Source organism: Schistocerca nitens, chromosome 5, assembly GCF_023898315.1.
Source record: "Schistocerca nitens isolate TAMUIC-IGC-003100 chromosome 5, iqSchNite1.1, whole genome shotgun sequence".
Lineage (NCBI taxonomy): Eukaryota > Metazoa > Arthropoda > Insecta > Orthoptera > Acrididae > Schistocerca > Schistocerca nitens.
In genome coordinates, this window is record NC_064618.1 from 655,501,094 (window position 1) to 655,521,048 (window position 19,955).

The 19,955-nt window shown below is 39.9% G+C and overlaps 1 protein-coding gene across 1 annotated transcript in view; it reads right to left on the reverse strand.

The window, feature by feature from the left end:
• The window catches only part of LOC126260265 (uncharacterized), a 426,131-nt gene that overhangs the window by 28,820 nt on the left and 377,356 nt on the right, over positions 1-19,955 (reverse strand). The window contains exons 14-16 of the mRNA XM_049957594.1: positions 10,545-10,649; positions 10,208-10,360; positions 3,888-3,992 (exon numbers count right to left, since the gene is read on the reverse strand). Coding sequence (XP_049813551.1) covers positions 3,888-3,992; positions 10,208-10,360; positions 10,545-10,649 — 363 coding nt within the window. The remainder of the gene's footprint in view (positions 1-3,887; positions 3,993-10,207; positions 10,361-10,544; positions 10,650-19,955) is intronic.

A 19,955-nucleotide genomic window follows, 5' to 3' on the forward strand; every position in this document is an offset into this window, starting at 1 on the left:
CAATGTAGACCTTGACCTGATATTAAGCTTTTCCGTGTGGTTTTCGGGATGTAAATTATCTTGGAGCACCAGTACTGTATTATATCGTGTTTGGTTCTTTATTATGTCATAATGCCATACGTGCTAGAAGATGAAAACGTGCACTTGAAATGCAGCGAACAGTTGAAACTAGCCAGTACTGTGGAATTAAACATTTTGTTTAAAATACATAGACTGTCCCTGCGGAAAAGGTTAATGAAAGTCAAATTTCTTTAGCAAACAGACAAAAATAACTTCATTATTCCGCAAGGCAATTAATGCTTGACTGTCAGAAAGATGGAAATAAAATAAAATCTGGAACTATTAACATATTTTTGCATTCCATAATTATGTGAATGTATTATAATTCACTTGATAGCTCCTGGTCACAGATATCTGTTTTGTTTTCATTTGATGTGACAGAAAACGAAGGGGAAACAGCAAAATCACTAAACGTAAACACGGGTCACGTGGACGCTACCCACTATAACTCAGATTGCTCTGTGCATCAGCCCCGAATCTACCATATTTGTGAACCGGGTCAATACTAAAAAAATAGAATTTTCAAAAATATATTCATCTAATAACACATGCCTCTCTGAAAAGTCTAAAACATAAAACATATGTGTTCGAAGAAATGAAAGTGCATTGCCACGACTCTTCATAAAGCATTCATCTACCGCACATCACTGTATTTCGGTCTGTGTAATTGAATCGTAAATATTTTGTAATGGATGCCACCAAACTATATTCAGGACAGTGAAAATTGGAATGTCCTGTGGTGCCTCTCCTGTTCCCAGTCAGCTGGTTTGACAACTTGCCAGTCTTAAAAAAAAATCTCGGAATTAATAGCAGATGGCATTATTTGTAATCGGGAGAACAAGAACTCTTCAGTAAATTTGCACTCTTTATTGCCTGTTAGCTTATAACTTGCTGTTTTGTGTGACATAAAATTAAATACTGGATACATAAAACCAATAAAGACAAGAGATAAGCAAGAAATTACACATATCTTCAATCCTTAGCACCTAGCATTTTTTTCTCTCTAATCTTGCTACAGCTTTACATGGCGTGTTTTCCTTTCTGTGAAAGAATCTATTACCTCATCAAAGTTTGTCAAACATTTTGCTGCATGAAAAATCGAAATGTCACTATCTAATAGTGAAAAAGCTGTTAACACAAATAATACCCAAGACTAGTGTGGTTTCTCGATCTGATTACGTCTATTTTGTCACTGCCTGCCAGATAAAACAAAATAGGCCTTTCTAATATTGCAGCAGTTTTGTAACACACACCAAATAAATGAGACTGTTTTGGCACAATTGGCCAATTTTATAACAAGACAGAATATAATTCACGAAGTACCAATATCAAATGCCCATTTGGCCTACTACAAGCAAGAAGCTTTATGTTAGGAAATAGTTTGACATTTCATTCATACGTACCAGTTTCTCAAGCACGAGATCGAAAAGTAGTATTACGCAATTTTTATATAAATTTGGAATTGTCTTATTCTTCCATAATTTGTGTGATGTTCCTGTTTCTTCTCCTTCCTCGTTCTAACAAACGATCTTGTCATCATCAATTCTGTAGCTATTCCTGTCATTGTCAAAATTTGTTCGCCGATTAACTTCACTAACCCTGCCCGAGTCACAGGTTTAGTTATCCCGTGACTATTTTCCAGTTAGGCATTGTTACGTGTCCGTACAACATGTTTTCTGCGTTACTTCCAGAATATAAATTATGCGGCTGCTAGCCGGGGACTGTACAACTGGTCCTTACTAGTGTAGCGATCTGGCCAAAAATTTTCTGTTAAAATTTCATTTTCTTGGATACACTGAGAAGATAATATGTAATCTTTCTCACCTATTATTCCTGTCAGTCAGTAGCCTGAATCTATGGATTTTGCTAGTAATTGTAACAACGCAATCAATCACATAATCAGACAGTGATTGGCATTCATCCGTTCGGCTTTACACCGCTCAGCTCGTATAGCCCCATCCCCTTTTGTCAGTGGAAAGTTTATTTCTAGATGCGATGAGGATTCTCCTGACAGAGACAGCACATACACTATGCACACATTCAAAAATCAACTTACGATTATTCAGAAATCAACTTGAAATGTGTTCAAAAATGTTCAAAAACCAACAGGGATGAGTTTCAAAATCATATGAATAATCGATAGACAAACATGCGCTGGATGCTAGGCACTTTGTGAAACAAGTTTTTTTGCTCAAGAATATGAATTTTCCCGGTAGCATCTAGCTGCTTGCACAGCCAACAGCCACTTTCCTGTAACCAGAAGTGGGAGAATCTACTACACAAACACGACTCAACTGCAGATGCGCAAGAGCCTGCTTGAATCTGCTAAAACGAATCTAATTTAAACAGTTGTGACTTCACACTCATCGGAGGCAATTTGTTGTTATGTAGCACTGCATAGTCTTCCTAAAGCCTTTGACACATTTTGTTGTTGGCAGATGCTTGCATGAGCACTGTGTCTCGTTGTTGTATATGACGCATTTCCTTCACAATTTAAGTTATTTTCGTTTTTTTCTCTCGTTTATGTTTTATTGTTGAAGTATTATTCTGCAGTAGCAGGATACAGTAATATCCTTTGTTAGAGTATCGGTTCTTACCAGTCAAAATTGCAATACTTTAACTGAAAACTAAAACAATGTAAAATTCCCAGAACTCTGAAAAATTCCCGGGTTTTTCCCAGTTTTCTCCCAGATGAAAAAATTGCCGGGTTTTTCCCAGATCTCCCAGTTGTCCCGGGTCATATACACCCTGTGCATCTGTTAATCCAACTGGCATAAAGCAGACTACTCCCCAATTAGTGCAAACAGTGGCCTAAAAGGATCATTGCTACTTTCAGTGACACATGTGTCATTAGTTTGGGGCAGGAAACTCTTGTTCATCTATGACAGGCTATGGTGACTTTAAAATGTCATAATGTTTTCACATTATTACACAGATGGCTCATAATAGTTGCCTACAGCTGACACCAGCTCATGGCTAGAACTGAATTACAATCTGTAGCAATCCAGAGGCAAAACTAACTGAAGTACTACACAACGCCTTCCTGGAGCCAATGGGGAGAACTTTTCAGCCCAGACTGTAATCAGCTGTCTCAGCATGGAAATTTTAGTCTACACATAACTAGAGTAAATTTTTGTGTATGTGAGGGAAGAGTGGGGTGGGAGGCGGGGGGGTTTGGTGTGACTTAACGAATTCTAAGCCCTTGCCATGACGCACTTTTCCTTATTACTAATGGATCATTGTCCCCCTTAACTCAAAAGCTGCTATCACTCCCTGCTCAAACTGCACTATAATCTTCAAACAGTACTACTTTTCTGCCCCTCATTGCAAGGTGACACCTCATTCCACCACAGTCCATACTTGCCTGTACAATGATCTGATAATGTTGTGATGACAGCAGACACGCACATTGCGGGCTACTACATCCTGAATTCAGTATCGGTATTTGTGCTCAACTAAATATGGCTGTGCAGTGGCCAGGTCATTCTGCTATGCACCCGTTTCATGACTTATTTTCTACAAAAGAACTGTACACAGCATGGGTGGCCCACACAGAATATGGGGGAAGAATACCATTAAAAAGTCTCAGGGCTAGGAATTCACACAGGGCATACAGGAAACAGAGGTAGGGAACCTTATGTAAGTGTCTTAATTAATTGTGCCTGTCTGCAGCTTGACGTGTTTTCTTTACAGTGAGTAGCAATCTGTTTTTTCCAACACTGTTGTTATTTTCTACAATACTCATTGTAAAAGGTGAGCCCCATCACTATAAAACACTTCAAAATAGTTGCCTGTATTTGAATAGCATCAGTTTAGAGTTGGCTTACCGATTTATCCTGCACCGTACACTGTGCAGTGGCGACATCGTTTCCTTTGGTACAGTTGCTCTGTCCAATTTCTAGTTCAAAATTATATAACCTTCCTGCAACAACCTGGAAATACAAATAATTCTTAATTACATAAGCATTGCTGAGTAATATCAAAAATTTTCACACAGTAGTCAGCAGTTTGTGATTGTGCTGAGAGAGATCAAAAGTCTGTTAATGACACTGGCACCACCTGTAAAAGCAGTTGATGTCCAAAATTTAACTTCACAATGTTTCTGATTAAATAATTTTGTGGGCATATAAGAGATTGTACAGTAATAGAAATATGCTTGCACATATTGCAAACTGGGGTGGGATGGAAGAGAAGCAGTTACTTTCAGACTTATGGAAAAGGATTGTACGCAAAATGGGTGACCCACACGGAAGATTGGGGAAAGTACTTTAAAACATTCTGATGGCTAGAAATTCAAGCAGGGCAGACAGGAAACAGAGGGAGGAAACAGACTACAACTATTCATTCTGCAGACCCACAATGAGGAGACCCTCAAAGTGGAACATGTAGGAAAACAAAAATATATAATAAATGTTAAAAAAAAAACATGTTAATATTTAGTCTATATATCCTAAGGAAGATGATTGCCAAGGATGTGGAAGAAGGCGCCCCCCCCCCCACATACACACACACACACACACACACACACACACACACACACACACACACACACACAAAATTCCATTAAATAATTCCTAGGCTACTGTAGCCAAGCATCAGCAAAAACAGTGTGCAGACTTACTTCCACAGATCACATTACTGGAGTGAACCTGTGCCTAAATCATTTATTAGATGGCAGTCACACCATATACGATACAGTTAATAGTAAGCACATAACTGGTTTTGCTAAGGAATTCATCAATCGAGTATGAGGAGCTTGTCATCAATAAATCTTCTCCTAAAACTGTACCTTTACAGTTGCTGCAGACTATTGAAAATGCACATTTCTGAATAAGGACAGCTTTTTTTAACCAAGCTGAGAGACTTTAATTCCTTGTGAAGATGGGTCTTATTCCTGGTATTAATTCTGTTAACTGAGCTGCTGGTTTGAAAGAGAGATCTATTAATAATCATAAATTTCAAGAAAGAGTGAATATACTGAAAAACAGTAGTCAGTATATCCTCCTCCAAGATGTCACACCAGTAATAATTAGTGTCACATACTTTTGTACCCAGTAAGCATTAGCTCGGCTTGATATGTTTACCCAAAAAAGATACTGTATGGCATTGTCAAATGAATTCATGTTCTAAAGAAAGATCTGCTTCGATGTTTCACCATATCTATTATACGCTCATCTCTAATGAAGTTTTGATACCAAAATCAAATAATCTTTTGACCTGTCCTGCCTTTATATTCTCATTTTACTTATATGTTGTATTGAAACCTCATTCTTGTTGCATAGTGGATATAGTGGGTTCTTCGTCCAAAGTTAAAAGACCATGGAATTGGCTGGAAAACACTTTATAATGTTAAAGAAATTTTATTAGCAGCTCTTTCTAAAACAGTGTTATATTTGCTATTTATTGCAATATTCATATCATCCGTAAATAAAAGAAATTTAGCATCTGGTAATGTTGCTGTTGAAAGGCCTTTAATAAATACAAGAGAAAGTGGGACATCATATGTAATTAGATCCCAGGTCAGTAATACATGAGAGCTTAATAAGCTTAATACAAGAGTCTTTCTTACTGACACCCTTTGTTACCTGTTACACAGATATGATTTTAACCATCTCATATTATTTCATATGATGCCATAATATTCTGATTTACTTGAAAAGATGTTATGATTTATGTAATCACACACATTTGAGAGCTTACAGAGTCTACCAGTAGTGTGTAGTTTGTATGATATATCACATACACTCTCACTGTATTTGTAAATAGTGTTCTCAATACCATAACACTTTAGAAATCCAAACTGTAACTTTGACAATGTGTTATTTGTAGTCAGTGTAAAGAAACTGTATAATATCTAAACTTTTCTAAAACTTTTGTCAGAACTAGGAAAAGTAAAACTGACTGGAAATTTCAGGATATTTATCCACTACAGAGGCCAAAAGGTGTAAATGACAAATGCGGAGTTGCTATGGGGAAGGGAAAGCAGGCAAAATTCTGGATCAGCAGCGACATAAAATCCAGAAAGATGCCTCGAGGTCCCTGGATCATGAGAATCCATGTTTGAATTTCAGGGTATCATGACATGGCAAATAAACTAAAGACAAAATAGATCACAGCAGGGAAAAGGGGTAGTCAATTATGATTCCATTACATTATTTATTTATTTTCAACTGGTATCACCTCATACAGTTTCCAAGCATGTAATCACCTGAATGTAAAAATCCTACATAAAAAGAAGTCAGGTGCTGACATGTATAAATATTTTGAAACAATCAGTTTAGTAAGTCATGGCTGCAAAATGCTGATACCAATTATTTGCAGGGGAATGGAAAAAGAAGTAGAAGCCAACCTCAGGAGAGATCAGTTTGGGTTCTGGAGAAAAGTCAGAACAGGCAAGGCAGTAAGAGCCTTATGACTTATCTTAGAATATATGCTGCAGAAAGGCAAACCAATGTTTGCAGCATTTGTAAAATTAGAGGAAGCTTTTGACAGTGTTGACTGGAATATACACTTTTAAATTCTGATGGTAACAGGGTTAAAAATACTAGACTGCAGTTGTACTAGTCGAAGGACATGAAAGGAAGCAGTAGTTATTATTCAATTTGTACACTGAGCAAGCAGTAAAGGAAACCAAAAAGAAATTTGGAGTGAAGATTAAAGCTCCAGAAGAAGTGAAAACTATGACATTATAATCTAATGAGAACTCATAAAGGACTTAGAATACTGGTAGAAAGGAATGGATAGTGTCTTGAAAAGAGGTTATGAACAAAAGTAAAACAAAGGTAGAGTATAGTTGCATTAAATCAAGCGATGTCGAGAGAATTAAATTAGGAAATGAGACACTAAAACAGTTTTGCTTTCAAATATCTAACAATGGCCAAAATAAAAAAAGACATAAAAAACAGGTTGGTATGACAGGAAATGCATTTTTGAAGAAGAGAAATCTGCCAAATTAAAATATCATTTTGAATGTTAGGAACTCTTATCAGAAGATATTTGTTTGGAGTGTGGACTTGTATACAAATGAAACAATGATAAGCTGTTTGGAAAGGATGAGAATATAAGCTTTTGGAATATAGTGCTATAGAAGAATGATGAAGCTTAGATAGGTACATCAGCTAGTAAATTAGGAGGTACTGAAGTGAACTGGTAAGTGAAGAGATCTATGCATAACTTTACTAAAATAATGGATCACTTGATAGGACACATCCACCGGCAGCAAGGACCCTCAACTTGGTATTGGAGGAAAGTGGCATTTTGCCGTTACATCATCTTATCTAATTCCTTATGATACTCAGCTTCCTCTTCACAACCTCTATACTGCATAGAATGAAAGAAGAGCCCTGAAAGCTGGCAGCACTGTTGCCAGCTTTCAACTCTCAAACACAAAAGGTTGCTTGTGATACGTTACTGAGCTGCAGTAACACAGAGAAATATACAAAATCACATTACATGGTCGGCAGTGGTAGGCACATAAAGCAGCTACACCACTTCAACTTTAAGGGCTGTTCTTTGTGTGTATAGACTATAACTACTCGTTGCATCATCTGTGGCTACATACCAAAGTGGGCACAAAAATGACTTACATATGCAGACTCAGTTATTGCAGGGATGAGATACCTCTTCTTGGGGTGGGGGTGGTGGTTGTGCTGGGCAAGTGGTGGCAAGAAAACACAACTCTGAAATGTCTGGAGAAATTTTGAGGAAACTAGCTTCATGTGTATTATTACCTTGGGGAGGGTGTGTGTGTGTGTGTGTGTGTGTGTGTGTGTGTGTGTGTGTGTGTGTGATCTTTAGAACCACTTGGAGTGGGGAGTGAATGTAGGAAGGAAGTGATGAGTAATAACAAATGAAACAACTGATGTTACTGTTAAATTCACAATTCCCAGGGTCATAGGCTGACTGAAATCAGTTTCCATGACATTTCACCTGTGCATAAGATTGGAATGAATATCTAAGTACTGGGTTATCAGCTATTTGTCCATAAAGCTTCTTATGAGAAAATGTCTTGATCTAAAAGAATACACTATGGTATTCCCAATCTTTTGCCTACATCTGTGTTTGGCTCTCACTTTCTGGAATAAGAACACAGCTCAGCTAACCTCAAACAGGTGCCAGGCTGAAGCAATCTTCAACCACAACTCAAAATAACTGTCAACTATCCCACTAGTATTACTGTCTCTGTGTTAACAAAGCTCTCACACTGTGATGAAGCAAACTGGGATAAATTTAAATCTCCTCTTGTTTTGCCATCTGCCTCTTTAAATTCATTTTTTTTTTCAATTTCAACTTATTACCATTAACATATGTGAATATAATCTGCATTTTCATAAAAGAGAAAGATTGGCCCTTAGTTTTAAAGAATATAACACCAGATCTAATTTTGTGCTTAGTTTTAGATATGTAATTGATTTTCTAATTTATTTCAACTATTCCTACTTAGTATCTTTTGTTATAGGGTGAAATCAGTAATTGTTTCATAACTTAAATTCTATTGTTGATGTATAAACAAATATAAATTCTGCACTAGTTATAAACATTTGGAAGAGTAAACATTAGTATTCTTAAAGTATCTATTTGTCTCTAGTTGAAAACATGTTAGCAAAACCAGCCCTTCATTAATTCCAAAGCAATTAACAGTTTTGTCAAAAGTATTGTTTACATAACTATATTTGTCAATTTCATGATTTACACAAATAATTCGGCTTAACCCTTGTAGTAAAAGAAACTGTTAATAAGACAGAATTTTTTGATGTAGTCAGTTAATTTAATGAATTAAGTTTTAATTGTAATTTCTGTAAATTTAACTTCGATCAATGTGTAGTTTCAGCACCTATTATTGTGATAATATATAAGGGCCCGGTTTTTGGCCATGAGACAGTCAGTCCACAGTCGAGTTCCAGATGAGGAAACTGTGTTGGTTAGATCAATAACAATGCATCCATGAAGTAAGTGTTGCACAATAGGCCATGTGTAAAAACAATGACAGTGACTGTTTCCATACCTACGGTACCTTTCTATTCTTCAATAACTGTGAACTTCGTGGTTATGTTTTTACTGCTCGTAGATGCTCAACAGTTAACTATAGTAGCAGTATTTGGAGGTTCATCTGAAAACTATTATGAGGCTTATTGGAAGTTATAAGAATAGTGCACTGGCCAAATAACTGTGTATTATCGGGGAGTTGCGAAAAGTGATAATAATAGACTGTGAAATGCAACTATGCATCTGTCAGCTACATCATTTACAGAATACAAACCCATTTTTCAGCCAGTGTAGCAATGCAGTACGTCAATACCGAGGACAACAATTGAAGAAATAAAAGAAGGTGGAACCGCTACAACACCTTGTCCTACTCTCAAATGTAACCTCTTAGCCACCATACGAAGAGGTATTGTGTCAACCCTCCCTGAATAGATTCATCCGTCATCCTACATGGATTCCACATCACTCACCCACAAGCATTTCTTACAGCCACTAAGAATGTCAAACATAAAACTTTGCCTCACTATTTCTTCTCATATCATATAAAAACAATGAATTTGCGTTTACTGAATCATGTTACATCATGAATTTTCCAGCAAATATGAGTTTTAAAAATCTGATGCTTGACTGCACAAAAACCATGCCGAAGGGCCTCTGAAAACTCACTGACAAAAACAGATAGAAAAGATGTAATATATGCCACATGTTCAAGTCAAATGTCAAACAGCAGAAATCTCTATGAAAAATCAAGATATCTGCCTGTAAGTCACTTGTACAATGAATTATTATTTTTCATGTGAGTTTTGGAATTTTATAAGAAAGAATGAAGAAATGGTTATATTCTAGAGATAAATAATACTTAATGTGTTTGGGGCAGCGAAGAACTCAATAAGTGGAGAATTGAAAATCCAAGAAATATGAAACTATGTGACAGCTCAAGAACTTGACATTGGGGAAAAACTAAGAGCCAAAAGGAGTAACTGACCTCTCCACATAATGAGATCATAAGTAGACATTCAATTTTTGAAAATTACTTGTTTGTTTTTACAACGTTCTTTCACACTAGTTGGGCAAAATATTGTTCCACTAGCTGCAAAGAGCTTACGCAGCTTGCAATTGCTTCATAATAGTAATAAATGTTACTAATAATAAATATTCTTACCTGTGTTTGAGCACTCACAATCTTAACCAAGACCAGCTTGGACTCTGAATCTTGTTGCTTATCAATTTCGCTTACTGCAAAAGCTGCAGCATTCTTGACACTATCATTTATCTCGGCATCTTGGAGACCTCCTGGAGGGACATCAGGTAGTACCTGTAATTTAAGGTTTGTTATGAAAAAGAGTAAAATGTGTGCAGACTGGAAAGAAAATTATCATGACATAATCTATTAAATTGGTAGACAGCTTGCAAAGTAATTAGGAGCAACTAAAACAAAAAGAAATAATTTCAACAGTAAAGAAGAGAGTAATCTTTTATTTATACTAATTAGTACTAACTGCTCGTCTCATTCCGTCCAACTTGGAAAAGCACTGTATTTCCGTAATCTCACGCTTGTTTAGCCATGGCCTGTCCCATATCTTCACATCACAGACTTGGTTATTCTGAAATGACAAAGAAAACCAATGAAAACTTTCAACAGTCGTATTCAACAGACAGAAAGCCAAGGGTAGTTGTAACACTTGGCCCAGGAAAATATTTGTTGGACTGGAAAGTTCCAGCCCCACTTTAGGTGCACTCTTGTTAACTGATTTGATGCTACCTGCTGCAACCTCCTCTTTCGTGCCAACCTCTTCACTTCAGATCAGCACTTACACCCATTGTCCTCAATTATTTGTTGGATATATTCCAATCTCTGTCTTTGGCTCCAGTATTTGCCCTTTATGGCTCCCTCTACTCCAATGGAAAATATTCCTTGATGTCTTGAAACATCCTCTAATCTTCTAGCCAATATGTTCCAGATATTCTATTCCTTATCTATTATTTTATGTAAGTGACTTACCCCTAAATATAACTTCCCATTTAGTTTTATTTACAGACGATATTTGTACTCACTGAACGTGAAAACCACAGAACAAATCCCTTAAAGAGCCAATAATACCCTAAAAAGCTAAGAACACTAATCAAACTAACATAGTCTAAAAATCTAAATGATTAATGGAAAATCTCATATAAAGATGTGAAACAAATACTAACAAAGAGATAGAGGGGCTGGCCAGTACTTACCTCAGCTCAGTACAGCCGATAGATACACATAAAACAGAACTGAAAATTTACATTCCTAGCTTTCGGAACAAATGTTCCTTCATCAGGGAGGGGAGAGGGGAAAGAAAGGGAAGAAGGGAAAGGAGATTCAGTTACCCACAACCCATATAGGTGATCTAAATGATTAATGGAATATATAGGTGATCTAAATGATTAATGGATTACACCAATAACCTGACCAGTGCTTTCCTCTCCCGCAACTATCCTGCAGACCTTGTCCACAAACAGATTTCCCGAGCAATACATTCCTCCCCGTTCAACAACAATGTTCCTACCCCCAGACCACACAGAAGCATCCCCCTTGTCACTCAATATTATCCTGGCCTCGAAAACATCAACAAATTACTCCGCCAGGGATATGACTTTCTCAAGTCAACCCCTGAAATGAGATCATCCCTTGACAAAATTCTCCCCACACCACCCAGAGTTGCCTTTCGTCGCCCCCCTAACCTCCGTAACATCCTTGTTAAACCCTACAATATTCCCAGACTACCTTCTCTACCCAGCGGTTCCTACCCCTGTAACCGACCCCGCTGCAAAACCTGCCCCATGCATCCCCCCACAACCACCTACTCCAGCCCCGCTACTGGTAAAACATACACAATTCAAGGCAGGGCTACGTGTGAAACTACACATGTCATTTATCAACTGACATGCCTGCACTGCACAGCCTTTTACATCGGCATGACAACAACTAAACTGGCTGAGCACATGAACGGACACAGACGAACTGTCCGCCTAGGAGATGCCCAATACCCAGTAGCGGAGCATGCCCTCCAGCATAATTCTAGGGACCTAGGAACCTGCTACACCGTATGTGCCATTTGGCTCCTCCCACCCAACACCAGTCCCTCTGAACTGCGGAGATGGGAACTTGCACTCCAACACATCCTTTCATCCCGCCATCCCCCTGGACTGAACCTACGTTAAACAACCTCACTCCCATTCACTCTTCAGTCTTCTCCTCTTTCCCTTTCCTCTTTAGCCATTCACGCATCTTTTCATCCTACATAGTTGTGTTTATCTTTATACTATATACCTCTTTACTTCTGTATGCATCCTCTTTGGTTTGAAGCTGGCACAGTACTTACAGTAGAATATCTTTGGCTTCCCTCTGACAACCATGCCTCCATCCTTGCTACCCTCCCATTTTCCTTTCCCTGTTGCTTCATAACCTGGGTTGTGAGTAACTGAATCTCCTTTCCCTTCTTCCATTTCTTTCCCCTCTCTCCTCCCTGATGAAGGAACATTTGTTCCGAAAGCTAGGAATGTAAATTTTCAGTTCTGTTTTATGTGTATCTATCGGCTGTACTGAGCTGAGGTAAGTACTGGCCAGCCCCTCTATCTCTTTGATAGTCTAAAAATCTACAGTCAAAATCAAATCACTTTTAAATTATCTATAAAAACCAAGAATTAAGGGAAACAGATTCAAATAAATTTCAGGAACTATTTCTATAAAAAAATTATTATGTTCTTCATCCACAAATTACTTGGCAAACAAGTGAAACAGTCTTGCATTAACAATGACAATATTGTCCAAGTCAACCAATTATTCATTCTTATATGAAATGACATTAAAAAATATTTTGAATTTGAGAAAAGCTAGAGTAGACTTGATAAGATAGTAACAGATTTGGTAACATAACTAGCACCACACTATCTGTAGTTTTTCCAACAGCCATTGGAAGGAGCATGCCGAAGGATTAACACAGCAATCACGTTAGTGTTACAATTTTCATTTTCATTAACCCTTCTTTGACACTGCTTTAAAATTTTGTGAAAAATATTATTTTAGTGGTTTTCTTCCCAGGGAAATGGGAGTTTCTGATTGAAATGAAGTATCTATATAAATTTGTTTTAACAAATATAGGATTTAGCTCATCAGAAACAGAGCCTAAAGCATTACTTTATTTTTATGTAAATCAATGTAAATACACCTGTTTACGCTTTATAAAATGAACCTACCAAATCTGTTTGAAAATCTTCCCCTTTGGTATCCTTGCCAAAATGATGTACATCAGATGAGATGTTCAATATCAAAAGTCAGAGTGATCCGTGACTCCACCATAAGCAGCACATCTATTGCCTAAATTGGGCAGTGCCCCTGGAGACTTAACATTCTTGGTTTGACACCATGGACTCTGAAGCCAGCTACATGTTAACAACTGCCCGCATTCTTATTTACTTGGCTTATACGTGCTCAGATAAGTTTTGTGAATTCTTTGCATTGTTACACTCATATTGTTCTGTGTTTGGACCTGATAGTGCCTTTGGACACAGCTTGCTAGTTAGGTACACACATTATTCTTCTCATGAGCTCCACATGTCATAATACTTCATGCTTGTCTCAAGTGTTTTTTGTGGTTGCAATCATCTCGCTACAGGAGATATAATAGCTGGTGATGAGAACTCACTCTTGATGTTAGTGTTGTATATTGTTGCCATCACTGACAGCATATTTGAAGTGTGGGAGGCAAGAAATGCAGCTGCAGGAGGAGCAGTTCAAACAGCAGCAGCAGAACATGTTGCAACAACAGCATGAGCAAATGCAGGAACCCATCCTTTTGCTGTCCCATAGCCAGCGACACACGTACAGGCGGCACAGCCTGAACCACCATCAATGGCCCCATTTGCTGGTTTTGATGAGATCCCAGAAATGTGGGAAAATTATTTACGCTATAATGCCAGGTAACGTGAATCACAGCCAGTGGATCAGAGCATTTTGTTGCTGTCAATTAGCAATAGTTTGTAAGAGGTGGTACAGAAATAACAGGGCACTTACAGACCATGAAAAAACAGGATTTTTAGAGTTGTGTACATTACTAATGCACTACTACAGTCAGCAAATGCATGTAGCAGCTGCCCACTTGCAGTTCAATCAACATCGCAAGTGTCCCGGCCAGTTGTATGAGGAGTGGATAGCCAACTTACAAGGGTTAGCATGTAGATGTACACTGGGGTGACGGAAGTCATGGGGTAGCTCCAATACTGTCTCAGGCCTCCTTTTTCCTGGTGTAGAGCAGCAACTCAACATGGCATGGACTCAACAAGTCACTGGAAGTCCATTGCAGAAATACTGAGCCATGCTGCCTCTGTAGCTGTCCATAATTGCTAAGGTGTTGCATATGCAAGATTTTGTGCATGAACTGACCTCTCGATTATGTCCCACAATATTTCGATTGGATTCCTATTGGGTGATCTGTGTGGACGAACCATTCACTTGAATTGTCCAGAATGTTCTTCAGACCAGTCATGAACAATTGTTGTGAGGAGACATGACATCATTGTTTGGGAACATGAAGTTCGTGAATGGCTGCAAATATCCCCAAGTAGCTGAACATAACCAGTTCCATTCAGTTGGAACAGAGGACCCAGTCCATTCCATGTAAACACAGACCACACCATAATGGAGCCACCACCAGCTTGCACAATGCCTTGTTGACAACTTGGGTCCATGGCTTCTTGGAGTCTGCACCATACTTCAGCCCTACCATCAGCTCTTACCAACTGAAACTTTGACTCCCCTGACCAGGCCATGCTTTTCCAGTTGTCTATGGTCCAACTGATATTGTCACAAGCCCAGGAGAGGTGCTGCAGTTAATGTCGTGCCGTTAGCAAAGGCGTTTGCATCAGCTGTCTGCTGCCACAGCCCATTAATGGCACATTTGGCCACACTGTCCTAACAGATTCATTCGTCATATGTTACACATTGATTTCTCCAGTTATATCATGCATTGTTCCTTGTCCGTTAGCACTGACAACTCTATGTAAATGCCATGCTCTCAGTCATTAAGTGAAGGTCGTCGGCCACTGCATTGTCCGTAACACCTGAAATTTGGTGTTTTCGGCACACTCTTGACACTGGGGATCACAGAATACTGAATTCCCTAACGAATTCCAAAATGGAATGAACCGTGTGTGTAGCTCCAGCTAGCATTCCATGTTCAAAGTCTGTTAATTCCTGTCGTGTGGACGTGATCATGTTGGAAACCTTTTCACGCAAATCACCTGAGTACAAATGACAGTTCCATCAGTGCACAGCCCTTTTGTACCTTATGTACAAGATACTATTGTTATCTGTACATGGGCATACTGCTATCCCATTACTTTTGACACCTCAGTGTAATTTTGAGTGTAAGCAATGCAGCGTGTCCTATGTAGCTCCCTCCTAACTTGCAATGTACTGTTACAGGTGGCGGCAAACAGAGCATTACAGACTAAAGTGACAACACTTTCAGATCAAACATTAGATGATGTAGCATAAATTGCATAATTGGAGGAGTTAATTTCTGTAGTCAAAATGCATTTCTGGGCAATTTGCAGGTGGCAGGTGACATGTCACTCCAGCAGGATTGGTCCCCATTGGCAACTACTCATATTTTAGCAACCAAGTTGTCGAGTTGGTTGGTCGAGCTTCGTAACAGAATGGGTTCTCTGGTGTCCTGGCACCAGTCTGCTACAGAGGTAGGGGTCACACCAGAGTGCAGTCAGTTTCTGCTGCATTCAGTCAATCATGCCGTTCACAGCAGCACAGAGCTCTGTTGTTCCATAGTGCTGGACTCTCACTCACAAGCACAACAGTCTTGCCCTGACTGCTGGTCACTACATGAGCGGAGGTAATGCCCTTTCTTTGGCCCTTATCAAGCCTGCCGTATTCCACAACATTTAGCAGCTGTTTGTAGTAAATGATAGTGAACAGTGGCACAGGACAACTTTCCCATGTTCACAATCGAGCCCCCATGTATGTCAGTGGGCCCACAGTTGCACTGCATCATGGTAGACTTGATGATAGCTGGGTGTTAGGGAAATGGCAGCAAGAGAGGGGAAGAAAACCAATGTGCACTCCGTGTGCATACCGGGGGGAGTCATTCCAGATGTGGAAAGGGTCCTTCCGGATGCCATGAAGGGTACAGGGTGCACCCATCTGCAGGTGGTTGCTCATGTCGGCACCAAAGATGTGTGTCGCTATGGATCGGAGGAAACCCTCTCTGGCTTCCGGCGGCTATCTGATTTGGTGAAGACTGCCAGTCTCGCTAGCGGGATGAAAGCAGAGCTCACCATCTGCAGCATCGTCGACAGGACTGACTGCGGACCTTTGGTACAGAGCCGAGTGGAGGGTCTGAATCAGAGGGTGAGACAGTTCTGCGACCATGTGGGGTGCAGATTCCTCAACTTGCGCCATAGGGTGGTGGGGTTTCGGGTTCCCCTGGATAGGTCAGGAGTCCACTACACGCAGCAAGCGGCTACACGGGTAGCAGGGGTTGTGTGGCGTGGACTGGGCGGTTTTTTAGGTTAGATGGCCTCGGGCAAGTACAGAAAGGGCAACAGCCTCAAAGGGTGTGGGGCAAAGTCAGGACATGCGCGGACCAAGCAGCAATCGGTATTGTAATTGTAAATTGTCGAAGCTGCATTGGTAAAGTACTGGAACTTCAAACGCTGATAGAAAGCACTGAAGCTGAAATCGTTACAGGTACAGAAAGCTGGCTGAAGCCAGAGATAAATTCTGCCGAAATTTGTACAAAGGTACAGACGGCGTTTAGGAAGGATAGATTGCATGCAACCGGTGGTGGAGTGTTCGTCACTGTTAGTAGTAGTTTATCCTGTAGTGAAGTAGAAGTGGATAGTTCCTGTGAATTATTATGGGTGGAGGTTACACTCAACAACCGAGCTAGGTTAATAATTGGCTCCTTTTACCGACCTCCAGACTCAGCAGCGTTAGTGGCAGAACAACTGAGAGAAAATTTGGAATACATTTCACATAAATTTCCTCAGCATGTTATAGTCTTAGGTGGAGATTTCAATTTACCAGATATAGACTGGGACACTCAGATGTTTAGGACGGGTGGTAGGGACAGAGCATCGAGTGACATTATACTGAGTGCACTATCCGAAAATTACCTCAAGCAATTAAACAGAGAACCGACTCGTGGAGATAACATCTTGGACCTACTGATAACAAACAGACCCGAACTTTTCGACTCTGTAAGTGCAGAACAGGGAATCAGTGATCATAAGGCCGTTGCAGCATCCCTGAATATGGAAGTTAATAGGAATATAAAAAAAGGGAGGAAGGTTTATCTGTTTAGCAAGAGTAATAGAAGGCAGATTTCAGACTACCTAACAGATCAAAACGAAAATTTCTGATCCGACACTGACAATGTTGAGTGTTTATGGAAAAAGTTCAAGGCAATCGTAAAATGCGTTTTAGACAGGCACGTGCCAAGTAAAACTGTGAGGGACGGGAAAAACCCACCGTGGTACAACGATGAAGTTAGGAAACTACTGCGAAAGCAAAGAGAGCTTCACTCCAAGTTTAAACGCAGCCAAAACCTCTCAGACAAACAGAAGCTAAACGATGTCAAAGTTAGCGTAAGGAGGACTATGCGAGAAGCGTTCAGTGAATTCGAAAGTAAAATTCTATGTGCCGACTTGACAGAAAACCCTAGGAAGTTCTGGTCTTACGTTAAATCAGTAAGTGGCTCGAAACAGCATATCCAGACACTCCGGGATGATGATGGCATTGAAACAGAGGATGACACGCATAAAGCTGAAATACTAAACACCTTTTTCCAAAGCTGTTTCACAGAGGAAGACCGCACTGCAGTTCCTTCTCTAAATCCTCGCACAAACGAAAAAATGGCTGACATCGGAATAAGTGTCCAAGGAATAGAAAAGCAACTGGAATCACTGAACAGAGGAAAGTCCACTGGACCTGACGGGATACCAATTCGATTCTACACAGAGTACGCGAAAGAACTTGCCCCCCTTCTAACAGCCGTGTACCGCAAGCCTCTAGAGGAACGGAGGGTTCCAAATGATTGGAAAAGAGCACAGGTAGTCCCAGTCTTCAAGAAGGGTCGTCGAGCAGATGCGCAAAACTATAGACCTATATCTCTGACGTCGATGTGTTGTAGAATTTTAGAACATGTTTTTTGCTCGAGTATCATGTCGTTTTTGGAAACCCAGAATCTACTATGTAGGAATCAACATGGATTCCGGAAACAGCGATCGTGTGAGACCCAACTCGCGTTATTTGTTCATGAGACCCAGAAAATATTAGATACAGGCTCCCAGGTAGATGCTATTTTTCTTGACTTCCGGAAGGCGTTCGATACAGTTCCGCACTGTCGCCTGATAAACAAAGTAAGAGCCTACGGAATATCAGACCAGCTGTGTGGCTGGATTGAAGAGTTTTTAGCAAACAGAACACAGCATGTTGTTATCAATGGAGAGACGTCTACAGACGTTAAAGTAACCTCTGGCGTGCCACAGGGGAGTGTTATGGGACCATTGCTTTTCACAATATATATAAATGACCTAGTAGATAGTGTCGGAAGTTCCATACGGCTTTTCGCGGATGATGCTGTGGTATATAGAGAAGTTGCAGCATTAGAAAATTGTAGTGAAATGTAGGAAGATCTGCAGCGGATAGGCACTTGGTGCAGGGAGTGGCAACTGTCCCCTAACATAGACAAATGTAATGTATTGCGAATACATAGAAAGAAAGATCCTTTATTGTATGATTATATGATAGCGGAACAAACACTGGTAGCAGTTACTTCTGTAAAATATCTGGGAGTGTGCGTGCGGAACGATTTGAAGTGGAATGATCATATAAAATTAATTGTTGTTAAGGCGGGTACCAGGTTGAGATTCATTGGGACATTGCTTAGAAAATGTAGTCCATCAACAAAGGAGGTGGCTTACAAAACACTCGTTCGACCTATACTTCAGTATTGCTCATCAGTGTGGGATCTGTACCAGATCGGGTTGACGGAGGAGATAGAGAAGATCCAAAGAAGAGCGGCGCGTTTCGTCACAGGTTTATTTGGTAACCATGATAGCGTTACGGAGATGTTTAATAAACTCAAGTGGCAGACTCTGCAAGAGAGGCGCTCTGCATCGCGGTGTAGCTTGCTCGCCAGGTTTCGAGAGGGTGCGTTTCTGGATGAGGTATCGAATATATTGCTTCCCCCTACTTATACCTCCCGAGGAGATCACGAATGTAAAATTAGAGAGATTAGAGCGCGCACGGAGGCTTTCAGACAGTCGTTCTTCCCGCGAACCATACGCGACTGGAACAGGAAAGGGAGGTAATGACAGTGGCACGTAAAGTGCCCTCCGCCACACACCGTTGGGTGGCTTGCAGAGTATAAATGTAGATGTAGATGTAGATGTAGAAGTTTGAATAAGGCACAGGGGACTCAGCTATTTTGATCACCTTTCAGTGTTCTCAGTACCACATAGTATTTTACAGTAGGTAGCTGATTCCCTTGCACAGACAGATACCAGTCATGGCCCAGTCAAAATCGTGGAGCACTAGATCATACTTTTGGTTCTAAATTCAGTTTACAGAAAATATTTTTGAACTTGGTGCTCTGGATTCAAATTGGTAGATGAAGTTAACTTCATTTCTCAGGTTGTACAATTTTTGAACGTCAAGCATTGCTGCAGTCATTCAATCAACTTTTCTGTAAGGATCTGGGTAGAGCTATCAAATCTGAAGCCCAAACAACTCTGAAACCATCAACAGTTCCAAGTTCTGTCTCACCCACCCCATTGAGTTTGCTATGGAAGACGAAGTGAAAGTAGAGCTCGACAGATGGCAGATTCTTGGGGTGGTGTCACCAGTGTCATCAAGCCAA